The sequence below is a fragment of the Achroia grisella genome, unplaced genomic scaffold, assembly GCF_030625045.1.
Source record: "Achroia grisella isolate CSIRO2021 unplaced genomic scaffold, CSIRO_AGI_Agris_v1 utg546, whole genome shotgun sequence".
Taxonomy (NCBI): Eukaryota; Metazoa; Arthropoda; class Insecta; order Lepidoptera; family Pyralidae; genus Achroia; species Achroia grisella.
The window spans coordinates 2516209-2542072 of NW_026712931.1; the positions used below are offsets into that span (position 1 = coordinate 2516209).

A 25864-nucleotide genomic window follows, 5' to 3' on the forward strand; every position below is an offset into this window, starting at 1 on the left:
TCTCTTTAATTTATAATTCCGAAAAATATTTTATCTGTGGCGGCAAGAATTGAAAAAAAACCGTAATGTCTGAGTTGAATCCGTACAAACTTTTTATGTTATTAAGTATTTTTCCATTGCCATGCTTATAAATTCGACTATTAGACAGTTATGGTAGACCGAGCACACCTGTACATTTCGTACCGCACCATCTAATCTGTAATTAACGCACAATTGGACGGACCTTGACTTGAATCCATCTACCTATTCGAAGCTTTTTGCACGTAGATTTGCTCCATGTTTCATAAGACCTACTAAATGAAGGATAATAGCATTCACCAATATTAGTGATATTTTTTTAACATTGACTGTCAGATATATTTACCGAGTATAATACATTTACATTTGATATTAGTAACATAAATATTATTGCACATATACCTATGATTTGCAGTTTAAGATACAACAAGGTCATGTGTATTGAATTTACAACGACCTTCATATAATATTTCCATACGTATATTGTCTTCAATAATCAATAAAAAAATCATATATCGACATATTTAAAAATAGTGTAGGCTTAATTACATTATCTATCTCTATCTAATAATATAATTTGCTATTATCCTTACCAGAAAACAAACATAATTAACATCTTGATAGTAAATTGTTGTTATTAAAAAATATTTTATGCATAAGCTTCTAAAAACAACCCGTGTCTACTTTCAGTATACACGGAATCATATATTTGTATTTTGGAAAAAGAAAATACATAATGTAACGAAAATGGCATAAATTTTAAATCTGTATATGCAATTTAAATTAGAAGAACAAGAAATACAAATTTCAACGATAGCATTTTATTAACAAAGCAAATTTCCTTTACAAATATACGAGACATTCAAAATACATCCTTTACACAAACCTAAGATGTGTTTTAGTTACGTTTATTACTAAAATCCCATCACTTTCAGTCATACTGTTTAAGAAATTACAGTTTGGTTGTTGTATAAATATCTACACGATTATCTTGTAGCGTTTGATATTTATTATTACAGATTTGCTAGAGCATTTTCTTTGCATATTGTCTATATCTTAATTTACGACTCGAGTAAGCCACCACTGAATTGTGAAGTGAAGCGGAACCAAGCGTTCCCCTTGTTTTGCGTTGGTTGAAAGACCTACGTATGCCTGAACACGTATTATTAAAAAGAGAAAATATGACGAGCTAAACTTGAAATATGCAGCGTCCCCAAATTACTAACCTGATCGATAGCTTGGGGTCATTTGGCAAGTGATTACAGTTGTGGTAGAGGACGATGCTCTCGATCGCAAAATGCATCTAATTTATACAAACTTGTTTGTGGAAACCGCGAACTTTCTCAGAAACCTGACGCGAGTTGCTGGCCTCCATTTTATACAGTGCTATTTTATAGCCTGATGATGATGTTGGTACTCCTTTACAAATAATATTTAATCTGCATATTAATGCAGTTTATACTCTTTATTGCACTTATGCTATGCGCTATTATTCGAGTATACCAGTTGTTTGATTGAACTGTTCCATTTAAATACTATCTCAGAAGTGTTTTCGATAGCCTTGTACCTACTGTATGCTTGTTTGTATTCATTTAAAAATGGAACACTTAAGGATAATTAATAATAATATTCTAAATATCAAGCCCACCCATAGATATGTAATTCATTGTGTAATTGAGTCGATTGCTTCGCTTTTTATCAATTTTAACTACAAGTTAATTCGCTCTCAGTAATTTAATATAACGCACAAAAGATACCTAGGTATCATTATAGGATCGGTGTTCGATATCTGTCACTAAGTACTTGACCTCCTATTCATGTTACCAAGCAAATAAATCGAATATCAATTGTATCAAACGTAACAAACAACTTATATCACGCATTTTTGTATTCTATAGTGTTAGAATAAGACAGATGAAAGTCAACATCACTTGTCCAACACACCATAGCCATTATGTCGCCGTCGCCGGCTGACCGTTGTAAGACAGTAGGTCAAACCTGTTTGCAGAGATAGAGATAGAATAAAATCAAAGCGGAATTTATAGTGTCTACCGTAACAGATTTTAAATTTGTTCTAACATATTATATATACATATATTCTATTATATTATAACTAACGATACTTTGGCTTCGAACAGGAGTACAATGTATGTGACGAAACTTGTATAGCTATATGCATACACGCATATGAAGCAACCGGATAGTAAATTCCGCCTAATCCAACTACGGTCCTCTAGTGCTAATTTCGACAAATCAGCAGTTTTATTAAAATTATGTTGTAGATTTAATGTTTTAATCCTTCTATTTCATTAACTCCCAACATTTTTTTTTTTTTCAATTTATAAGCAAATAATATCTCAGTCTACACTTCTACATTTTCAGTAACCATATTGTTACATTTTCTAGACTATTTATTAAAGTTTCAGAAACATTAACATGTCCATGTTACGATTCGATTATCATAACTTCACAGTAATATAACAATTTGATAACAGTTACATAATTGAATAGGTTGATTTTTCGCTTATCATATAATCCAAAATACTAAAATTAAACATTATCAAGATACGATTCATTTCGAAGTCATGCTATGGTCCGTTTTTCATCCAACTCATCAAAAATTCATGGAAAGCAAATTGGAAGCGAAGTTAACGTACAGTCTACTACACAAGTTGCTGAATATATTGTGGCCGTGTTTAGAGACTTTATATTATTGAACTATTTTTGTTGGTTGTACCTGAGTCTTTTGCTGACAGGCCCTACTCAATCTTTCGCCGCTAAATATAACGGTGATATTACGCTATACTTATTGACTGACATATTTTACTGGCGCACTATCTGCTCTTTTGTAATAATTCTCTTCAATTAGCAACATTTATGTCTTTCCTGTTGTTATTACATTTAATATGCATGTAATTAATCGATATTTACCTCAATTATTTGTTTAATTGAGCGCGTAATTAATTGAACTTGGATCATAATTCACATTTTCACGACGTAACGTCACGTTGAGTGGCACTTATAGTTACTTTTTTATGGAAATATTTGATAATACTGCAGTTAAGTAATATATGTACAATATACAATACGTATGGGGGTCGTTAGGTTTATTTCATTTTATTTAGAAAACAATACACTTTATAAATATATTGAATGATAAACGTTTTTAATATCTAAAGATATTTTTATTTTCTTCTTTCATTTGTATTATATTTATAAATACACAAGCCGAGAATTTTGTTTAATTGTAAATGTACCTATAGAAGATACTTTTAATAAATAAATAAATATAAAGATAAATTGACTTCATTAAATTTGCTCTAAAATGTCTATTTGTACAAAATACCTTTATTAATTCCTTGGGTTAAGCTAATAAATGTTATAATGAAATGTTTATCTAAACCATAAAACAATATAAATCATCCCACCTAGTAGATACGGAATGTTGTGAACTAGATAAATTACCCTATCTCTATATATATATATATATATATATATATATATATATATATTATATATAATCATACATTTTCCTATAACAAGTTTATACGCCCGTCAGAACAAACGTCTGTTTGTAAACAAAACAAATTTCTGTTCTAATTAATTAAGCCCCCGGTTATTGAATTAAGCTTTAAAGACTCGGGATAGTTAATAATATCGCTTAAATTTTCTGTTCATAATGTATAGGTTAGATACTAACAAAGTAACAAGTAAAATAACATAAGAACAATGAATTCGCTATCAATTTATCAATTCATATTCTAAGATAATGAAATAATAGATTGAAAAATAATACATTAAATTACAGTATATGTATGTTGCACCATACTCATTACTACGTTATTACTTAATATTCATTTTAAAAACGACGATAATATTAATTGTAGTAATTTATAACTTTAAAAAAAGATATTATTTCTGTAGTATTATCTATATAATATCTATGGTATTGTAGATGGTGGCGAATTCGATAAATCAGTAAATAGGTAAATGTAGGTACATTTTGTTTACAATAAGTTAAATTAAAAGTTTTTAACGTGGAAACTGTTCTAATGTCGACTATAAAACAATATGTAGTTAACATTAAGATAAAGGTACATTTTAACATTGTGTTGGCACAATTTACAGAGGTACTGCGTTAGGCCAATTGACGGTAACGCGTCAGAAATCACGACTCGTCGAGACGTAATCACGGAACGGGTTCAACGGACAGTAATCTGAATTCGTATTTGTGGGTCTCATTAGTAAACCAAAGTAAAAAATGAACCAAGTACATATCCGTTTTTAGAATACAGCACTTAAGATATATTAGTACATTTCCTATCCTTCTTGAAAGATAATGTAATTATTTGTAAACTTTTAAAAAGTGTCTATATACAACACACATAAAAATAGTGTATACTTACTCCAACATTTGGTTATTACTGTAGACTGTAGTCCGCAATGAGAATTCGCCAGTATAGTAATAGTATAAAAGTCGACATTTTAAGAGCGTCGTAGTTTTCACATCTGACGTAACGAACAACAGGGTATTGATCTGTTTAAAAAAATTAAATAATAATTATTTATTATCTACTAGCTACTCGCCCCGGCTTCACACGGATATAAACCTTCCCCTTGAATAACTCTAACCATAAAAAAAAGCTTCAAAATCCGTTGCGGACTTTTAAATATTTAAGCATATATAGGGATGAACAGAGAGCGACAGCGACTTTGTTTTATACTATAAAATGATATGATTGTGTATCTACATCCAATAATATTAATAGTTGTTTATTTATACTAATGTTTATGAGTTTGGATATACAGTGTTATCACCGGTGGTACTATTGATCCGATGTTGAAATTCATTTAGTGTTGGATACCCCATTTACTGAGCAAGACATAGAGACTACATTTACAATATGTCTCACTGCAATAAAGAGAAGCAGGACAACAATTAAAATACTCTAAAAACGGGGGAAAAGTGACACATACTAAGTGCGAGTCAGCTAGTTGGTAAAGGAGAAACAAAAAAATCTTAAAACGATTTTAATATTTGTTCTCCTTTCAGAAAGCTTCATTATCATCTAGTAACAGTGAGTAAAAAATAAATTGATATGAAGCATTAATATTTTTTTACAACAATTAAGTGTAATAAAGGATATGTAAATAAATAGCTATTCCTACTATAATTTCACCCGTGGGATGTCATAATAAAATGAAAATACACGCCGATAGAAATATCATCCAATCTGATCCATGGACAAATATTAACGACTCGCAATCAGCGAATATTGAAATGAAAATAGACATTATTTTTCTATCAAACCAATCAATGCCGCGTTTATAGTATTTTTCTGGTACATTTTTGGTAAACTTACAGTTTATAAAAAAAAATTGTTAAACATTCCATTACACACCTACTTAAATATTTTGCTTCGGTAAAGAAGTGGAATGTTTTTGTCTCAGTATATAGCCAATAAATATTTTATCGTGCATATTTTAATGAAATAAATAGATAGAGATAATATTTTATTTTTCCCAATTTACTCTCAATTCATATTGAAGCTTATCCTTGATCTTTTGGTACGCTGCTGTGGATAATTATAGCACTAGTAGTTTGTACTTAATAGTCAATTTTAAGAATCATATCTTGTACCTACATTATAGCTACTTACGATATAAATAAAACGATAAAAATAAATATATTTTTCGAAACAATAAGGTAACAACAGATAGATAACAACAACAGAAAACTAGTGTAGATTTAAGTAAATACTATAACATATCCAAATATAACTATGTCCAAATATATTAGTGGTCACTACCTTATATGCAAATGGAAAAGGGCCAATGTAAAAAATTCCACATATTTTTGCTCTTCGTCTGATGTCAGGTATAAAGAGACTTGTTTTGATAGAAGAGAAATTGTTGCAATTAATTGATATCCCACTCTTTTATTGTTTCTTCCTGTTTCATCACTTTGTGCAGATTTTTAAATGAAGCTGTATGGATTTCAATAAAATTAATATCTATCTATCTGTGCAATATTTCTCAATTACGTATAATTAAAACGAAATTAAATTGCTATATTTAATTATTACATTACACATTATTGAATTGAGAAGGTACTCCTTATTGAAAGCCAATAAAAGATGTATTAATAGGGCAATATAAAACATATGTATATATTCAATAATCTTTAAAATATGAAAGATTAAAAATGAAAAATTCTTATTTTATGCTAATAACTAATTTTGCTAATAAATACCAAGTACATTATTTCAAAATTATCGCAATCAAAATATCTCTCGTTGTTATATCAATTACGGTAATTGCTATCATAAGAAATAACTTGTATGACAATGTACTACTATCTGTGATCCTCTTAGTTTTCTCCCACGCCTATTGCGCCAATAAAGTCATACAAATTAGCATACAATCCATACATACGCCTTCGACGCAAATAATCACTTCCCGTGTTGAAGGCTCTGGTATATTGAATGAAGTTTAAGTTGTTTACAAACCCATTCAGTTCATCAATAACTATAACTGGTTTGATGATGCACTACATTTATAATGGACGGTTTACATAATCCTCATTTTATTAGTATTTTATTTTAAATAATTTTAATATATAGAGTGGCCAGTTAAAACTGAATAATAATTAATAAAATGCGTTTTGTCTAACAAGCAGTCTTTTAATCTACATAAACTTTACATATGAGTAGAAGTAATATGGAAATGGATTGCAAGGCGTCATCAAGAGTCATGAAAATCCATTTAGTTTGTTGACAATTGCGCACAGCTAGGGAGCTTCCACAAAAAGAGCTTTGTCCGTTAGGCAGTTGGTTCAGAAAGGAGATGATAGATTTATCACAAAATAAAAGCAATTTTTAAATGGAAAGTTATTTGACCTAACTAAGAAAAGTTGTGATGTGTGTGTCATTTGTGAGTAATAATCATGATCAGAAGAGAGCATGCAACCCTATACAGTGTGTTTTTAAAAATAACTAAAAGTATAATTTACTATGAACGAGACGATGACTATAAATATAAGTATCCAAATATAATTTAAAAATTATTAGTAATATAGTTTTATTTTATAATCTATCATAACTGCCATAGAGTAAAATAAAACAAATAGTACTTCGCGAATGAAGCGCTTGAAATAGCGGAACACGTGCTGTTAATTGCTTGCTCGAGAGCTGCTCCAGGCAGGTTTTTGCTCACATTCTTAGTACATGCAATCTATAATGTATTGGAACTATGATTGAAGGCAACTGAAAATGAAATGGAATTCATTAACTATTCTATGTTCATCGAGGCGTTTAACAACCCGATTTGAAATGCATAGTAATGCAAGTTATGATTTATGATTTGTATATCAAATATAAAACTAATGCTCCGGTTAGAAAGCAATGGCGGTAATTGCCAACACGCGTTAGCCACGCTCCAAATTTTATTGTAAATAGTCAAAGATCATGAACAGTTAAAGGTCTATGATCTTTGTATAGTATGTAGGCTTTAACCTGCAATTTTGGGTCATATAGTAAACCGACGTCAATTATGACACGAGCAGTATGAATGTATCAACACACCAGTAAATCCTTTTATCTTAAAAAGTATCATGGATTCAATATTACCGATAAGTACATTTGTTTCACAAAATACTAATCGTGAGCAAATTATTAATGGAATGAACACAGGTAGACCCTCTATTGAACGCAGAATACATTAAAAATCCCTTCACTTTTCGAAAAGTTATATATGTATACCATAGCTGTAGTGGCAAAAAGTTATTATTATAATTACAATAAATATTTATAATATTTACACATTGCTTTCTTTTTAAAATTTCGGTGATAATAACTTTTACTTTTTCTTTGTCCTCCTTTAACACTTTTATAGCTAATTTCTCACAATTTAGTTGACGTTGTCCTTTCTGAGAATTTTAAAATTACGAAACTCCAACGTCAAGATACCAAGCATCTGCATATAAATGTACAAAATGTACTATTTATGGAAACGAGATCAAAAAGTCTTTGACGCAATCTCCCTGGCATCGCGATGTAGTCTTATCAAGATTCATGCAATATTTATTTTACGTTTCTCACCGCGATACCTGGGCGACATCTTCACATTATTTTGCTATCTAATCGTTTATTTAACTGTACAATGTTCCAGCTTTTTGTTAGTTCGTGACATGAGTTTCTCTACATTTTTTACGATTCTCGTGAAACTTTAACGTGTTTTTAAGTTTGGCACCTTTCGTTTTTAACAGATTGTAATGGGCATATAAAGGTGCAATCTAATATCTTTCTATCTTTATGTTGTGTTTCTTTGATACAGTCCAGATAAAACAAATTTAGTACCAGTAAATGTTAAACATTAAACACAAAAAAAAACTGCCAAATACTAGAATATATTTTTATAATCTATATTTCACGTATAGCATCCCATTATTGTATGAACTGCAAGCTGAATATTATATTGGATTTTAAATTTACATCAGTAAACATGGCCGTGCTAAATCCTCAATTCCCTTTCCATTACATATGCATAAACCTTGTGAAATCTGTTTCAATTACAAACAGTAGAATTATTTACCTTGTCGTAATAATCTATCTACATATTTACACCTTGAAGATAAAATTATATATTTGAAATATACAAACTTGCAAATAATCTTGTTGCGTAGGCATATTATAAACAACATTGTTCATTAGTGTAATCTTTGCTCATTAATTAGAAGTGGGCGAATATTTGTTTATTATAACTTTATTCCGGTTCAACTTTCTTGCATTTTACATAAGAAATTATATTCACATTTTAAACAAAACTCTATTCTTCTGACATATTATATGTTATTAAAGCATTTCTATTGTACAGGGTCTAAATTGTATTTTTAAGCCATCTCCTTTGTTAAACAGAATCTAGCAACTTGTGTAAAGATAACAGTAACGGAGCATGTCTCCAAAGGAGTTAGTGTTATTTTAACAGTTTACTATGTGTCCATCAATTCATTTTTAATAATGTTTGTTTGTCATTTTTATTATATGTACAGTTTTCTAAGTTTTACATAGATTTTTAACCTGTTGGATCCATAAATTTTCAAATTAACTAATTATTATTCTATGAAACGCAGGGATATAATGTATAGTGCAGACCGCACATTTCATCATAACGACGATGCACGACTTGCAATTTATTGTCTATAAAAGAGTTAACAAACTATAACTTTATCGTTTTCAATCTGATAATCTTAGTATAAATAAAGGAAATCAGAATATGTATATGTCTTATATAAAATAGTAAAAATCGGACTGACTAGTTTTAGTATGGTGTTCATTACAATTTCGAGTATTTCTTCCGGAAAGTTTATATGTAAATAAATATATACATATAGTTATATAACCATCATCACGTCACATCTAGGTAGTATTAAAAACAAATTAAAATGAGTAATAATTTGTATCTTTTGTTACAGGTATTTTGAAGACTGAAAAGTTCGTTTGGCCTTAAAAAGACATAATACATCGTCATTTATAACGTAAGTATTCAATACCAATATACCCGTATTTCCTTAATTTACAGATTAACAATGCACACGATATGTACGATATGCATATTGTATACATGTACTATCGCAAGCAAATTAATACGTTAATAATAAGTTTTTTTTTTAATTTGAACTCACTAGGTCATAATAAAACCATAGACCGGGACGAATCCTAAACAATTTTCATTTAAACATAAATTTATTTTTAGCTACTGGCTAATAAAGATCGTTTATATTCAATGGAGCTATTAGGAGCTGCCTGTTTTTTATTTTATTACAATGTAACGCCAGGAATAAAACGCTACCGGTGGAGCGTTATTCATCCGTTTGTACTATGATTTAATGTCGAAATCGGTATCGGTTATGCCGATATGGAGAGTTATAAATTTATTCACGAATCCGACAAGCATGAACATTCGTCGCTTATTCGCCTCACATTTATATTATGAACTCGTACATCATAATGATATTTTATCCCTTTATTATGACTTGTATCTAAAAATAAAATAAAATATAGTGTCACACAAAGGTAAAAACAATATTAGTACATATATTACTAGCTTTTCTTAAATGTATAATATTATGTACCACCAGTACCAGTAAAATTTTATTTCAATGAAACTTGAAAATGTCTATAACTTTATTAAAAACAAAAAAGATTGAGTGGTAAACCAGTGATACCCATTAAAAAAAATTGACCCCGATTTATGTCGGTCGTAATTAAGTACTTAATATCAATCTTTATTATAGTTTAAAAAATAAGGAATCATAAATACGTGAAAGCGTTTTAACTATTTAGGAAGCCATATCGCCATATAAGTAGCGGAAGAGTGCACTTAGATAAGTTTAATGTTATCCAAACTAGGTTCACTTGCCCGTCTGCGTGTACAGCATACGGTCTGCGAGTGCATACCAGGTTAGCTAGCGGAACTTAAGTGGACCGTTCGATCTATTATCAACTTATATATGAAATTAAAAAATCATTTATAGAATAGAGACTGATTCTAAAAAGTGTACGGACGCGCTGTTTATTCTAATATTTTAGATTTTCTTGATGTTTAGTGGTATAAACTTTAAAGGACTGAATGGGCTTGAACTGAACTGGCAGCGATAAATCTTACATTAACACTGGAATATTTATATATTAAATATAAACTCTGGCAAAGCCGCTGGATATAATAAGCACATAATAGCGCCGCTATAAAAAAGACAAATTAAAGTACCTACTGCCCACTTTCTTCGGTATAAGTGGAAAATTTTGAACTCGACGTGGTTCACAACTCTTAAATAAGTAGTTATGCTTGTAATTTTAAATTATATAAATATGAGAAGTCAATTATTTTATGCTTTCACAAGTTGACAGAGATTATACTTTATGCTCAATATTTTAACACTCCACATACAGTTCATGAAGCCAGTCGGCAGTTACTTATTATTATTAGAATTAAATATATTGTTGATATATTCACTATACTTAATAATTATAGAAACCAATGTAATTAAAGAGCGCCGTCTGGTCTAGTTTACTAGGTTTCGTTAGTACTCTCTACTCTGATTTACATCCGAGAAGTTTAGTTAGAGTTGAAATCTGGCTGATACTATCAAAACAACGTTTGTGTCAATTTATATTTCTGACTGACTTTCCAACTCTTCAGTGAAGGAAACACCTATATGAAATCAAAAATTTATCTGAGAGAGGCCTATAGCCCTTGTGCCACGTTAGATTCTAATATACCCAACAAAATTGCAATCGCCTCGACATTTGACAATGCCTCTGACTACACCATTTACGATAACATCATGGCGGTATGTTATATGTTTTATATGATTAGTATATCTGCGTTATTATCATATACCATAAATATACAATTAATTATGTATAAATATGACTGAGTCTTTCTTGTTTAACCTCAGTTCCTATATCGAACATGAAAGGCCCTTTGTAAATACATGTTTCCACTTAGGCGGGGCAGTGCATAGACAGAGAAAGTAAAGGGCTCACCACACTAGTGTAGTGCTTTCTCTTCACTTCTGACCCTGTCGACATGCTTCATGCCGTATCTAAAGCTTTTATTTATTACGTGACATCTAATGCTATTTAAATATTTCACGGTCTATCTTCGCCGCTACAGTTTGAATTAATTCAATTCGCCACCTCTTATATTTTTTTTATTAAAATGATTGACAAAATTCTACTTCTATTTGTAACTTTGCTTCCTTAATTTAATGTACCTAAGTATGTACTTTGTTACAATATATATATACTTTTTTGTGTTTATTGTTCTATCGCAAAATATCAATGTATCTCAGAAACATAATTAGATTAGAAACATTTGTCATGTATAAAATAATAACGTTAAATATTACGTTTACTACGTTTTAGTACCTGATGTTATTTTCATTTGCGAATTTTCTGTATATTTGACAAACAGAATAGAAAAAGTAATAGTTATAATTAGAAATAATAAATAAGATCAGACTTTTAAAAACAATATATATAAACAAAAATTCTATATAATTAATTTTAGCCGCTTTTTTGATAAGTTTGTCAGGTTAAAATTGTTTTTATTGCTATATAATATAATAGCTGTACCGTACTTTAGTACTACTTATTAGAAAACTGATTTATAAACTCCGTTAGTGAAACAGAATATGGCCTAAAAATACTTTATCATAGAAAATCTTCATTGCCAAGTCACACGACTAAAAACAAAAGTTGTATTACTAGTTTTTAGAGAACTCTCACTACAAGTAGAAAAACAATAATGCCCCGCAAAAATGTATATTACAGATTCGGATCCCTTTTTTCTTCTTAAAAATGAGTAGGTCTTAATATAATATAGTCTAATAGGATTATTCTAGTTTTTAATCTGATCTCAATTAATCTCTTTAATATCTTAGTGTAAAACCGTCTAGTCTTAAGCTATTTACTCTGCTAAGTACGTAAAGTTTTTTTAGAATCAATATGAAACTGTCTGGCGTATAAAACAATGCCTAATCATCTTAGCCGTTTAATTCAAATATGTCTTTGGACACAGTAACCTTTGTTGCCAAGTCAAACAACTAAAAACAAAAGTTGCAATACTAGTTTTTCAAGATAGGCAGGTCGAAGGCCCAATGCGCGAGCACCATTACACATTTATACGACCTCGAATTTTACCTTTGAAAACTTTCGATGTCCCATAACAAGCCAATTCGTGCTACATTTTAACAGACAAGCAGAGTGGTTCGTAACGATATGTACTTACATATTAGGATGATATTAATTTTAAATGTAATTTAATGAAATGCCTATATATAGATACAAATTCAGAGTAAACTTAGTTAATATGTTAATTACATATTACTTTTGAAGAATAAATATTACATCAACTTTTATTGAACTGCCATTCAGATGGTGACAAGCATTTAAACGAAATCATTGTTTTACCAATTCACCATTAGTAGGTAACCTTACTTATATAATCATCAGAAGTTCCTTGTTTTCTTCTGCGTTGAAGTTAAATTATTTCATAGATATTGTATTCAGTAGGTACTAACAATAAATATTTACACTATGTAAAAACAAAAATATTCAGCAGAGTGAATGATGAAAAATCATATTTGACGACATGTCAACAAACTGAGTCATCAAGTATCTACAATGTTTACTCCCTTGTCCATCCTACTTTTATTGCGTTAACTCTCTCTCTCTCCTTTCTCGTCATTGACATTATATATGCCTTTATAAAGGAATCTCTTGCAACATTGTTTTCTGCGCGTAACGTGCTCTCACCAAGACAAACAATTACTTCTGAACGTATATAGAAATAAATCTAGCCCGCTATCTAATTAAACTACACTTTTTCACAACTCAGCTTCACGTAACAGCTTTCAATTACATAAATCATCAATGATTGTTCGGCCCCGGCACATAACTTATCCACAATCGTTATTGTACTTGAGCAAGTTGTATTGTATTTGTATCGCAATCGCTATAAACGTCTCGTTTTGTTCTTTCGATGGCTATCGTGAATCACGGTAGGTCGCTTGCATTGAAATGAAAATTTCTATTCAGGAATTGTTTGATAATTCTATTAAGGATCTAACTCGATCATACGCTTTTAAAATTAAGACTATAATACTGTTTTTAAATGATTAAACTTAGCTGAAGTCGTTATAGATACAGTCAGCAGTTTGTCAATATTTTATTTTAACAATATTGTTCTAAGCATAGTCGAAGTAAGCTCTCGAACGATTAAAATAGATAGAATAGAATTTGGGTCGTAATTAGATTACATTAGATTACCTTTAAAATGTACAATAAGAAATTTTGATTTCGTGAATTAATCTACATTAGCTATTAAAAAACAGTATAAATTCGATACTTCGTGTCATTCAACCCGTTGATGAAATCAAAACTATCCTAACAAACGAACGGTTTACACGGCCCAGTATCTATATAAGGATGTCAAAACTCGGTTTATCGCATTTATTCTTCTATATTTCATTAAAAAAAAACTGATGGTAAAAATTTATAAGTACTAGTATAAATTTTTAACCTCAGTTTTTTATAATCAATATAGTATTTATGTACCACTTACTTTTATACAGAATTGGTGTAATGCAAATACACTAGCTTAAGATTAGGAAACTAGGTAAAAAAATCATACCTACCGTTAAGTTAAGTGGTAATAGTTGGCTAAATCAATATCATATGAAAAGAAACCGTATATTGGGAATAACAATGACGATATACTATTCGAACATTCTTTTACTGTTATCAGATGCAGAAGTATGTTTGTATACTTTTTTATTTACCATAGACGTACAAAGTAACGGCGTACTTATTACTAATCATTTCGTAAAGACTTACATAGAACTGTGGTCGCATAGTAGATATCCCTTTCTTGGATATGAGAACCACTCCTGTAGAATCTATATCTATAAGACAGATACTGGTGTATTGGTGTATAATAATAGATTCCTGATACTGGCAACCATATGTATAACAGGTATTTTTGAGTACCTTTACGTCTCCATCTAAGAAGTTTATGAGGCATTCAACAGCTGAAACCAAGTGACAGCCCTATGGTAATGTAGCCAGCTCAACCCGTACCTCTACACAAAAAGTCGACGACTCGTCTGCCGCAAATAATTATTAAAAGGGCGCGAGCGATGGCGACATCTCGTCTCGTCGCAACGTCTCCCCTCCCCGGCCCTCTCCACTACTCCCCTCTTGTGTACACCGTTAAATTTAACTGACTCGTCAACTCTCTATGTAGCAACAGACTGAATATTATTATAATCTGTGATATTTTGAATGGCTAGCTGAATTGATATTTCTTATTGCTTCAGTCAACTTTTCCTGGTTTAGAGCAGCATATATACAAAGTTTTTAACATAAAGCCGTTTGCTTTTACTAGCTTTTGAAATTTTATAAAATTAATTATCAATTATGTATAATATTTTAACTATCGTAACCTTATCTACACAAACTTTAATTCCCAATTACGTACAATTTAAGATTATTTTGGAGATAAAACATAGCCTATGTTCTCATTAATCTATCTTCATATCAAATGTCATTAAGATCCAGTCAGCCTTTTAGTCCTGAAAAGGTAATAAACAGACAGATACATTTTTGCATTTTAAATGTTAGTATAACTATTGAAATAAAATCAACCTATAAATATACATACCAAACATAATAAACAACTTGTTTAAATCGTTAACTTATTTCCTTAAACTTTCATTTCTTGTGTACCTACGTACCTAAATAATGCAAGCATACTGAAAGGGCGCATCTTGCACGGATGTTGCAATTATGCATAACAAACCAGGAAAAAGCTATGAAATTGTTATCTTATCGTACCAGTAACATTTCTAATTATCAAAGAGTTTATATGTATGTTATTGCATCTAGTCGTAATGGTGAAACAAAAATCTATCTATTACCATCTGCATATGATATTATAATATGTATTACAGGTTATGCAATATTGCACATGCAATTATAATTTTAATAGATAATAAATGGTATTATTGATATTTTCAGGTAAGAGCAAATGCTCGTGATGGTGCGATCCGACGACAGCGTTAGATAGCCGCCCGCAACAAGAATGGGTGCTAATATGGGCAAGAATTCGAGCCTGCTGGATGCACTGCCCACAGCTCAAGGCACACTTCACGTTGTCATGTTGGGCCTCGACTCCGCCGGAAAAACCACCGCGCTATACCGACTTAAATTCGATCAATACCTCAACACCGTCCCCACAATAGGGTTTAACTGTGAAAAAGTCAAAGGCACTATCGGAAAATCGAAAGGTGTCAACTTCCTTGTTTGGGATGTTGGTGGACAGGAAAAGCTGCGGCCGCTGTGGAAATCCTACACGAGATGCACAGATGGTATTGTATTTGTGTTGGATTCAGTTGATATAGAAAGAATGGAAGAAGCTAAAATGGAGCTTATACGTACTGCGAAATCCCCAGACAATACAGGAGTGCCGATACTCGTATTAGCAAATAAACAGGACTTACCAGGAGCCAAAGAGCCCAGAGAGTTGGAAAGATTATTAGGTTTACATGAACTGGTGTCGTCCCCACATAGTTCACGAGACGGTCACTCTTGGCACGTGCAACCTGCGTGTGCCATCACGGGTGATGGCCTCCATGAAGGTCTGGAGGCGCTCTACGAAATGATACTTAAGAGAAGAAAATTAGCAAAACTACAAAAGAAACGTGTAAGATAAACAATGTTTTAAACACGTGAAATATCAGCTATCTGTATGATATTGGTTCAGTTTTGCGAGATAAGTATTACGAAATGCTCATTTTGAGAATATTTTCAGTAATGTCCAAATTTGTAACACCAAATATTGTTTTTACTGTAGATGTATAACGTCTTATGAAAATATTCCATCATAATGTTGCTCAAGTAATATTGAACATGAAGGATACGAATATTTTTTTAAAACTAATTTAACTACTAGTCATTTTCTTTTGAAAATAGCTAGGGCAAGGGTGAAGATATATTCAAGAATTATATTGTTAAGTTAAATTATAGTATACATGTCATTCTGTCATGACACATCTGGACATGACAGTTTTTTAATAATTAATTAAAGACAGGAGTAATTTATTTATTGAAAAATAGTTCGATAAAACTTACATTGAGAAGTTCTTTCGAACTATGTAAATATATATGGCCTAGTATATTACTCAATAATACATATACCAAATAGAGAATGTATACATCTGTAATTCCCAAGTATGACTAAACATGTACACAAAAGGTAAATAAATGTGTGTAGTTCACAATATTGTGTGGGACCGTTAGTGTTCATGCGTGATATGTTCGTAAATACATGAATGTAATAAGTAAAGTAATAGTAAGTGTATTCACTTAAATTATTTCGATGTTATTCTACTCTACTTGTATATCTTTCGGGTTTTAGAACTACCTACGATCTAGGTATTTACATTTCAAGTAATATTCTTGTCTTCATCCTTATTGTACTAATATATTTACAATCCTCCATTAAGTACCAGAAGTCACTTGAGTAGCCAGTTAACAATTAGTCTGTAGACATTATTTAAAACTTATTGTGATGTTCTATGTATAACTTTTATAAAGAGGCTTCTATTGTTTGTGTTTGTATGGCTTCTTCTTTATGTAAATATATTGTAAATATACATTAAAATGTTAATAATAGTATCATCTATCTAAAAAGACAACACTATTTATGAATGGATATTTGTATTAATTAATTCAGCATTGTTTCCCAATAGTAGCCATAAATGTTTAACTAGGACATACCGTTCAGTTTGCTTATATACTTGTAATATTTTAATAATTTAATTTTAATAATTTTAATTAATAATAAATTCCTGGAACAGTATAAATAAATATCTACTATAAAATTGTATTCAAACAATTTCATAATATTTTTGGATAACGTAAAAACAATGTTATTTATTTATTAACATAGGTAGATATTTCTTATATTCACATACCTACATATTAAATTTAGACTGAAATTATATATTTTAAAATGTAAACCAAAATATTACTTTGACAACAGGGGCCAATTTATGCAACAATGCTATTTACAATTAATCAATAATAACACATTAAAATTGGTAGCTTAGAGATAGCCTATGAACAATTTGAGTTAAATATTTATAATTGAGAATTGTTAATAACATCTTCACATAATTGGCCTTTACATCCACGATTGCTTTAATATTATTTTTCTCTATATTTCGGGATGAGCAAAAGGCAAGACCTGCATTGCATAGTCCTAGTAAACATTTATGGCTTTCAATAAGAACTTACTCTAAACATAAGTAGACCATTTTCTATAATTAATTTTAACAGATTGGCTCATAAAATCATTTTATATCTGGATACAGGGATAAAATCCATAATATTGTGAACAAAACAAACATTATAGTGTGAGCTTTAAAATTTTAAGATTGTCTTTTTTTATAACAGTAACCAATAGGTATTTATTTATTTACTCATAATAGAAGTACAACTTAGTAAAGCCTAATGTACTGATTTACCTAATATGAAGCTTTTACCAGAGTTTGTGTTAATCGCCTTGTAAATATGTAAATTTCTAGTGGATATTCTACTATACCACGAAACCAAACATTTTATCCGTAGTACCTACATGTACATTTTGTTACGAAATATGTTTGTTTATAAAATCGACTTTATGGCATATTATTACTGTCTTGTGTTATAAAAAAATACTTAAATAGATGTTTTTCATATTGAACCCCACATAAATAAAGTCTGTTTTCAGTAAATGATTGAGTTTTATTAAAATAACAGGATTATAACTATTAGAATATTATATTTTCATCAAAATGCAAATATTTTCCAGGATCCTCATTTTCAGTCCATTCTGTAAAAAGAGTTAAATACTCCAACTCAGATTCGTTGAGATTCCTACGAATATTTTTCATAGTATTAATCTTAGGACTTAGATGTTTCATGCTCTTTGTAATAGATGTTTTTTTATTAAATGTACGAATCCGGTTATGTTTTAATAATGGCGCATGAGCTCGTAGTAATTTTTTCTCAAGTGTATCAAAAACATGCAACTCCCTAAAGGCTATCTTCGCTCTTCTAATCTTTTGACGTTCTCTCTCTTCACATTGTTTTATAGCTAGTTTTAGTGTATCGCTATGTATCGTATCTAACCGTTTTGAATAATCCATATACATGTTTTCCAAACTTTTTGCCATGGTCACTATATCAAAATTTATCGACTTCTCGCCCAATACTTTTTCATAACTGAATTCCAAATGCAAAAAGAGTTTCAAAACCTCTGGTGCTCCAACACTCTCATAGAATAACCCATAAAGAACGTTGTAAAACCTATTTTGTAACTGGCCACATCTTTCATCTGTATATTTTAAAAGAATTTCAAATGATTTAATAGTGTTTGCGAGTAAAGCGCTATCTTGTGCCATTAACTCTTTCAACATTTTTATTTCTTCTTTCAATATCTTTTTAAGCGGTGCTAAATGCGTGACATATGTCAAATGATGTAATTGCTGTTTTTCTACATCATTAAAAATTTTAAGTAAATCATTAGGACATGAAAAGTACAGTACTGGTTTAATAAAATTGCCAAAGCACTCTCTTTGCATTTTTTGAAACACAACAGTGAATGTTTCTTCTTCGCTTTCGCCTAGATCAAACCCCTTCGCTGCTATTTCCACCGAACGAGCAAATTCTCTATTCTTTACACGCCAACTTGGAGGTGATAAATAATATAGAAATCTACCATACTTCTGCTGAATGCTATACATATAATCTAACCCCATCAATCTAGATATTACAGCAAACTGCTCATTAGCAAAAGTCTGTAGTTCAACAATTTTCATATTAACTTTCACTTTTAATTCTTCCCACTGTTGCAGTAACATCATTGACTTGTGATAGTCTTCTGATATGAAGGAATCAAAGTATTTAACTTGCTGCATACATCTTTGAGAACTTTTTTCATACTGTTCCATTTCTTTTCTGTTACTAGTTTCTATATTCAAAACACCATCTCTTCTGAAACCAATTTCTTGTCTCAGTCTTAATTGGTCACTTAATAAAGACTTAAGAGATTTATATAGTTGAGTATGAGTTGATAACTCGTGTCTGTTCATATAGCTAAAAAATCCTTTATCTACGTCAGTTATTGCATTAACATCATTGTTAGGAATATCTAGATGTAATCTCATTTTCATATCTGTACTAATAATTTTATATTTGTCGCGTATATTGACTCTCATCCTTTGTTTATGTGTTTCACTCTCCTGTTTCTTCGCATATAATCTATATGATAATAAAATCTCTTCTTGTTTTAAATCATTTACGGAAATCGGCTTATTAACAGAGACACAATATTTTCCAGGAAAAATTTCTGAAGTTTTCTGCATTTGATTCCCAATCATTCCTTTTAACATTTGCTTAGATTGAGGTTTTTTTATTAAAAGGTAAGATTCTTTTGTACATATTCGTGGTGTAAATATATTAATTATAACTGAATTGATCTCGTCATCCATTGTATTATTTGATGATTTTCGGTTTATAATATAATCAAATGAACAGAAACTGTCTATTGCTAACTTTCTAGACCATCTCGTTCTAGTTATATTTTCAATATGTATATAAAAAAGTGAGATACACGTGAGTACATCCTTATCTTGAATTATAATCGACAATATTTATTATAATTATAACACAACAGTTTCAAGTAATTAATATAAGTGCCTAAAAATATTTATTCTGAATTTAGAGAAGTTTTTTATAGATCTTGAAGCACAAACTTACTAACTTGTGGTTATATTTATTAATAGATATATTTATTACACCAGTTTATTACAGGTACTTACAACATAATTTATAAACAATAAGTCTCGAAATCAAGACTTAATAGATTTACGTGGCTCCCATTCGAATACTGGTTTAATAAATGAATAGTATTCTTGTAAATAGGGTGCTGGATTTGTACCTTCACACCATTCTGTAAAGAGTAGCAGTCCGTCCTTTTCTTCTTGACTTAATTTATATGTTTTATGTTTCTTTCGTTCGCTATTAAACATTTGCGATTTACTTTTCTCCGCCTTCATTAACGCCTTTCTACTTTTTTTATCTAAAAACTTATTAAAAACAAGTTTAGTACGTCTTGCTGAAGGTAAGAAAGCCTTATTCATAGCAGTAGTCATTTCTCTAAATGCTCTCAATTCCCTCTGAGCTTTAAATGCATTTCTCATCATTTTCAAGTCTTGGGCAAAGAAGTCGCTTTGAGCTTGTTTAACAATTTTAAAATCTAAAGAATCTAGACGTAAATTATAGTCTTCGTACATTACTTCTAATATTTTCATAGGATCATGTAAGTTTTGGTGGCCTTCTTCACATTTGCCCAATACCTGCTCATAAACATACTCAATATATATTTTCAACTTCAAGGTACCGGGACTGGCTACACTGTCATAAAAAGTTTCATTTAATATTCTGAAAAACTTTTCTTGTAAATGATTTTCATTGTAACATTCTCTAGCAATTTCGTTATTGATGCTATCGATATAATATTGGAAATAATCAAGTTCTTGTTTTGTTGCTTGCTTCAACTGCTTTATGCGATCTTGCAATAAGCGAAATGGAATGTCTGTTTTTGCAAGCTGTGTTAAATATTCTCTACTTTGTAATTCCATTGTACGGAACATATAAATCATTTGCTCAGGTTTTTGGAAATACAAACAAGCTATAGGTGGGTTCTTTAATTCACTCTTCGCAACTTCAACCATTTTATCAATGTCTAAAGTTTCTACTAAGTCATTATCAATCATAAATTCACCTGACTCGAATTGAATCGATTGAATTCTGCCTTTCAAATTTTCATCATTTTGTTGTCTCCAGGATAAAGGAGCTACAAATATTAAATAACTACGATAAATTTTCAATATGCTTCTAATGGCATCTAATTTGAATAAAATATTATTTAATATAGTCAAAGTAGAAATGTACCCAAGGAACTCAGAATTCTTAGTCACTAATTCTGTATAGATTTTGTCTGCCCTTGACACCTTAGAACATGCTTTTTTGTAATCTTCTGTTAAAAATTTTTGAAAATCTTTAATATGTATTTTCAGATTTTCGACAATTACATCATACTCCTTTGATTCTTCTACAGCACTTTGCTCGATCTTCAATATCAAATCACGACGGTATCCAATTTGTTGTCTACTCATAGCGTAACTACGAATATTACTTAAATATACTTTAATATCATCAAAGCATCTTAAAGGACGGCCTTCAATAACAGTGTAAAATTCAGGATGCATTTCAACAACTGCTTTCACATCGTCTGGTGTATCTTCAATAAATAACCGTTTAGAAATATCTCTAGTTGCGGCTATTTTAAAATTATCTTTTAGAAATAGCGGTTGTGCTAACCTGTTCTTTATAGTCTGTTTTTCTCTTCTATCACTATATTTTATATAAGAGAGCAACTTTTCTGATCTCGGTAAACGAAATGGGTGCAGTCGTTTTGTTTTCTCTTTTTCTACCGATAAAGCATGCTTCCTATTAGCAAAATAATGCTGCGTGTTTAGCACATAACGACGTCTAAATATTATATCCAAAGTTTTTAATGGAACCATAGGTTTTCTCTCCTTTTTTAACCAAGACATTATCAAATCAAGTTAAAATAATGATTAAATATGAATAATTTATAATGTAATAATAATGTAGTAGTATTAATAAAAATATGTATAACGGAATAAAATTCTACAAACACGTCAGAACATTCTTTTTAATCAATGTCAAGAACACAAATTTATTCAAAGCATTTGTAGCTTTTGTAAGGTCTACTAAAAAGTCTACGTCGAAATATGTCAAGAAAGTATTTTTATTTGATTAAATAACACTAATAAATATGTCTATCTTTTATAGTAACATATAGTCTATGTATATTAAAAAAATTAATTAAATTTTTTTCTTGTTGGCTCATAGGCGGATTTTAGCCGCCGGCCTATTTTATCTATATCTTTCAATAACTTAGTTGCTTCTTTTGCGTCTTTTATATCTTTTTCCCCACGTTCGTATATTTCTGTTTCTATTGTCTTTGTGTAATCCAAATCAAATGCCGATATATCCATCATTAAGTTGTCATATTCACTCTCTAGCGCTATAGCCATTTCTAAAGAACTTAGTTTAGTTTCATTTGGAGCAATCACTTGTTCATAAGTAAATTCTACGAAGTTAAAAATTTGCAGAGCCAACTCAGATGATACTAAATATCTAATTTTTTCCTCTAAAATTTTAAAAAATATTTGTTTAATTTCTGCCTCCCGTATATCGTTTAATATTATAATTTCTTCCGTTTCTTTTATCTGTAAAAATAAAAGACTACAATTTAATTCAGTAAATAATGATTTTTAAATCATAATAAATATGACATGTAATAAAGCGTCATGGTTAGTAACTCAATCAGGTTTTAAGTCATTTTTAACTCCTAATGGTAATCTAGAACATAATTGTCAAATGGATTAGCATTTGGAACACCTTTAGAAATCATGAACAAATTAAAAAAAAACTTCCGCGACTATTAGGAGTTATTTTATTATTTTTACAGTGCCATAGTTCCAAACTAAGATGCATAATTTTATAATTATTATAAAGGTATGATACACTATGTATACCTGTATAAACAATGTGGAAATCACATCATACAATGAAGATCAACCAGGACCATAAAGGAAGAAAATATTAATACTATGGGAATTGAAATCGCGCAAAACCACCGAGGTCAAAAATAATACAACGGTATGGCACAGCTGCGGGATACAATCTGATTACTTTAAATTAATGAAAAATAAAAATTAAAGTCTCTCTAGAATGTATTTATTCGTATTTAAACTAAATTTGGTACACCGATACTTATTTCTAAGATTAATCAGATAATGTTATTACTACGTAAAATAATTCACGCGGGAAAATCCGCAGTTTATATCTATTATTATATAATTTTATTAGATACAGGTACAGCAATTTACACTTACTTACCTTCTGCTGAATAAAATCCAATTCGTGTCTCAATTTTATTTTTAAAATATCCAGAGTTTTCAAAAATTTATTTTTCTCGGAGTTCAACTCTTCTGTGACTAATAAGTAATTCAAATTTTGTTTCTCTAACAAATAAAAAAATATGAGTATTTGATCCGGTGTTTCAAAATATAATCGTGGTGAAGGCAGTTCATTTAATCTTTCTTTTATCGCGTCAATGTCTATTTTGCAGAAGATATCAGAATCCATAGAAAATATCTCCTTATATTTAGTATCTAACTTTATTTTATATTCTTCTCGCCATAAAATTGGAGCAGCTTTATACAGAAAATTTTGAAACGATAATAATATCATCAAAGTTTCATCAATATACTGCAACTTTGATTTAAGCGAAGCCATTTCGTAGTTAGCCTTTTTACATTCATCGGACTGATTAAACAAATCTTTCGCTAGGCCATCTGATTTCCTCATTATAGAAATTGTTTTATTATTATCATCTGCCAAAAATTTATCAAAACTGTTTTGATATTCCTCAAAATGTTTCGATGCGGTTTCATATATGTTCTTTTCAGTTTCAATTTCTTTATCTATCCTAAGTATTTCATCTACCAAAAATCCATGAAGAGTACGCTTCAATGCTACTTCCTTTATATTCTGCTTATATTTATGAATAGACGTATTCGGTCTGATTGGCCTTCCTTCCACTATAGAATAATAATCTGGATCAATGTCCAAGATTGTTTTTATTTGAGTGTCAATAGATGGTACTATTGGAGGTAATTTTATTCCAGCAACTGTTTTTCTAATTTGTCTTTTCGAAAGCTTTTTATTTTTTAAACTATCCATGACTGATTTATACTGATGATAGGATTGAATTAGGTAAACTTATCCATACAAGGTAAATCAATATCACTATAGTAACTCATTACTGTTTGTTTTTGTACCTACCACTATCAGAAAACTGTCTAATCAGAATAGATTAATTGTGACTAATAAAACTGCACAATATTTTTCTATATTAATTTAAGGTATCTAAGAACATCCTTTACAGTAATTTGTTACTAGTATCACAGATAAGATAATATTACATATCTACTATTATGAATCTCAACGATGCCTTTCTGTCTAGGTGTCGTAATACTAATCCCATCAAAAACATAAATGTGAAATGATAGCCGAGTTTAATATTATGATATATGGCTTGATTGTTGACTTCTACGACAAAAGAGATGAGATCTAAATGGGTGCCAAGTTCAATGGTCTGTCCTGAAATGTATTTATAACAATATAAAATATCATTTCTTCTTATAACTTAGGATAATATACTGTAGCCTAAGGTCTAACTTGGCCAGTTCTCATATACCAATTATTACTTTCGATTGCTAGTTACTATTAATATTAAAATAGGAACCGACAAGTAACATGTTTAGAACTTGCGAAGGCTACAGTATATTTCGTATATGAAAACTAGCCAAGTTAGACCTTAGGCTACAGTATATTATCCTAAGTTATAAGAAGAAATGATATTTTATATTGTTATAAATACATTTCAGGACAGACCATTGAACTTGGCACCCATTTAGATCTCATCTCTTTTGTCGTAGAAGTCAACAATCAAGCCATATATCATAATATTAAACTCGGCTATCATTTCACATTTATGTTTTTGATGGGATATCATTACTTTTTGTACATAAATTATACGAGGTACTTATTTATAATTAAATTAATACCAAATTATTTTTGATAAATTACTGTATTTTCGTATATTTACGGGGTATAATTGTCTTTTTTTTTTGTGTTATTTTCTATATTTTCTTGTAACTTTTAAATGTTCAAGTGCAATGCCAATTCAGTATCAGGAACTTTTGGGCAAATCGGGGCGGTATAACGTCCACAGATGGTTGTACTCTACAATAGAGCTCTCGTGACTTGGATCTAAATTGTTAAGACGTACTCCATCTAAGGTTTTAACTTTGAAGAGTCCAACGTAAACCTGCCCTTTATTAAATATAGAGGAGGCTATGTTGAGAAGAGGACTGCCAAAACTAAGGCCTTGTGATTTGTGGATAGTAATAGCACATGTTAAGCAAATACGGAATTGTTCTCTATCAACATATACATTATTTAATGTCTGAAACTTCGTATTGACACGTTATAGTTCGTAAAGACGATTATGTAACAAATTGACTGTTATCTATTGAATTCTCAAGAAAACAATTTGTTACCAATAAGTTCTCATT

The 25864-nt window shown here is 30.2% G+C and overlaps 4 protein-coding genes across 4 annotated transcripts in view; 1 reads left to right on the forward strand and 3 right to left on the reverse strand.

Moving 5' to 3' along the window:
• The window catches only part of LOC131848167 (ADP-ribosylation factor-like protein 4C), a 53545-nt gene extending 36158 nt beyond the window's left edge, over positions 1-17387 (forward strand). Inside the window, exons 3-4 of the mRNA XM_059197935.1 lie at positions 9491-9553; positions 15600-17387. Coding sequence (XP_059053918.1) covers positions 15664-16293 — 630 coding nt within the window. The 5' untranslated portion in view covers positions 9491-9553; positions 15600-15663 and the 3' untranslated portion in view covers positions 16294-17387. The remainder of the gene's footprint in view (positions 1-9490; positions 9554-15599) is intronic.
• Positions 17388-17424: 37 nt separating this feature from the next.
• On the reverse strand, positions 17425-20399 carry LOC131848152 (uncharacterized). The gene has a single exon (XM_059197917.1). It carries the CDS (start codon positions 20114-20116, stop codon positions 18395-18397), a length of 1722 nt encoding a protein of 573 aa, XP_059053900.1. The 5' UTR covers positions 20117-20399; the 3' UTR covers positions 17425-18394.
• Positions 20400-20417: 18 nt separating this feature from the next.
• LOC131848153 (uncharacterized) lies at positions 20418-22320 on the reverse strand. Its single transcript, XM_059197918.1, has one exon. The coding sequence runs from the start codon at positions 22244-22246 to the stop codon at positions 20477-20479; it is 1770 nt and encodes a 589-aa protein (XP_059053901.1). The 5' UTR covers positions 22247-22320; the 3' UTR covers positions 20418-20476.
• A 217-nt stretch (positions 22321-22537) lies between these two features.
• On the reverse strand, positions 22538-24467 carry LOC131848046 (uncharacterized). The gene is made up of 2 exons (XM_059197803.1): positions 23622-24467; positions 22538-22948 (listed from the first exon to the last, which is right to left on the reverse strand). The coding sequence occupies exons 1-2, from the start codon at positions 24465-24467 to the stop codon at positions 22538-22540; spliced, it is 1257 nt and encodes a 418-aa protein (XP_059053786.1).
• Between the last annotated feature and the right edge of the window lie 1397 nt (positions 24468-25864).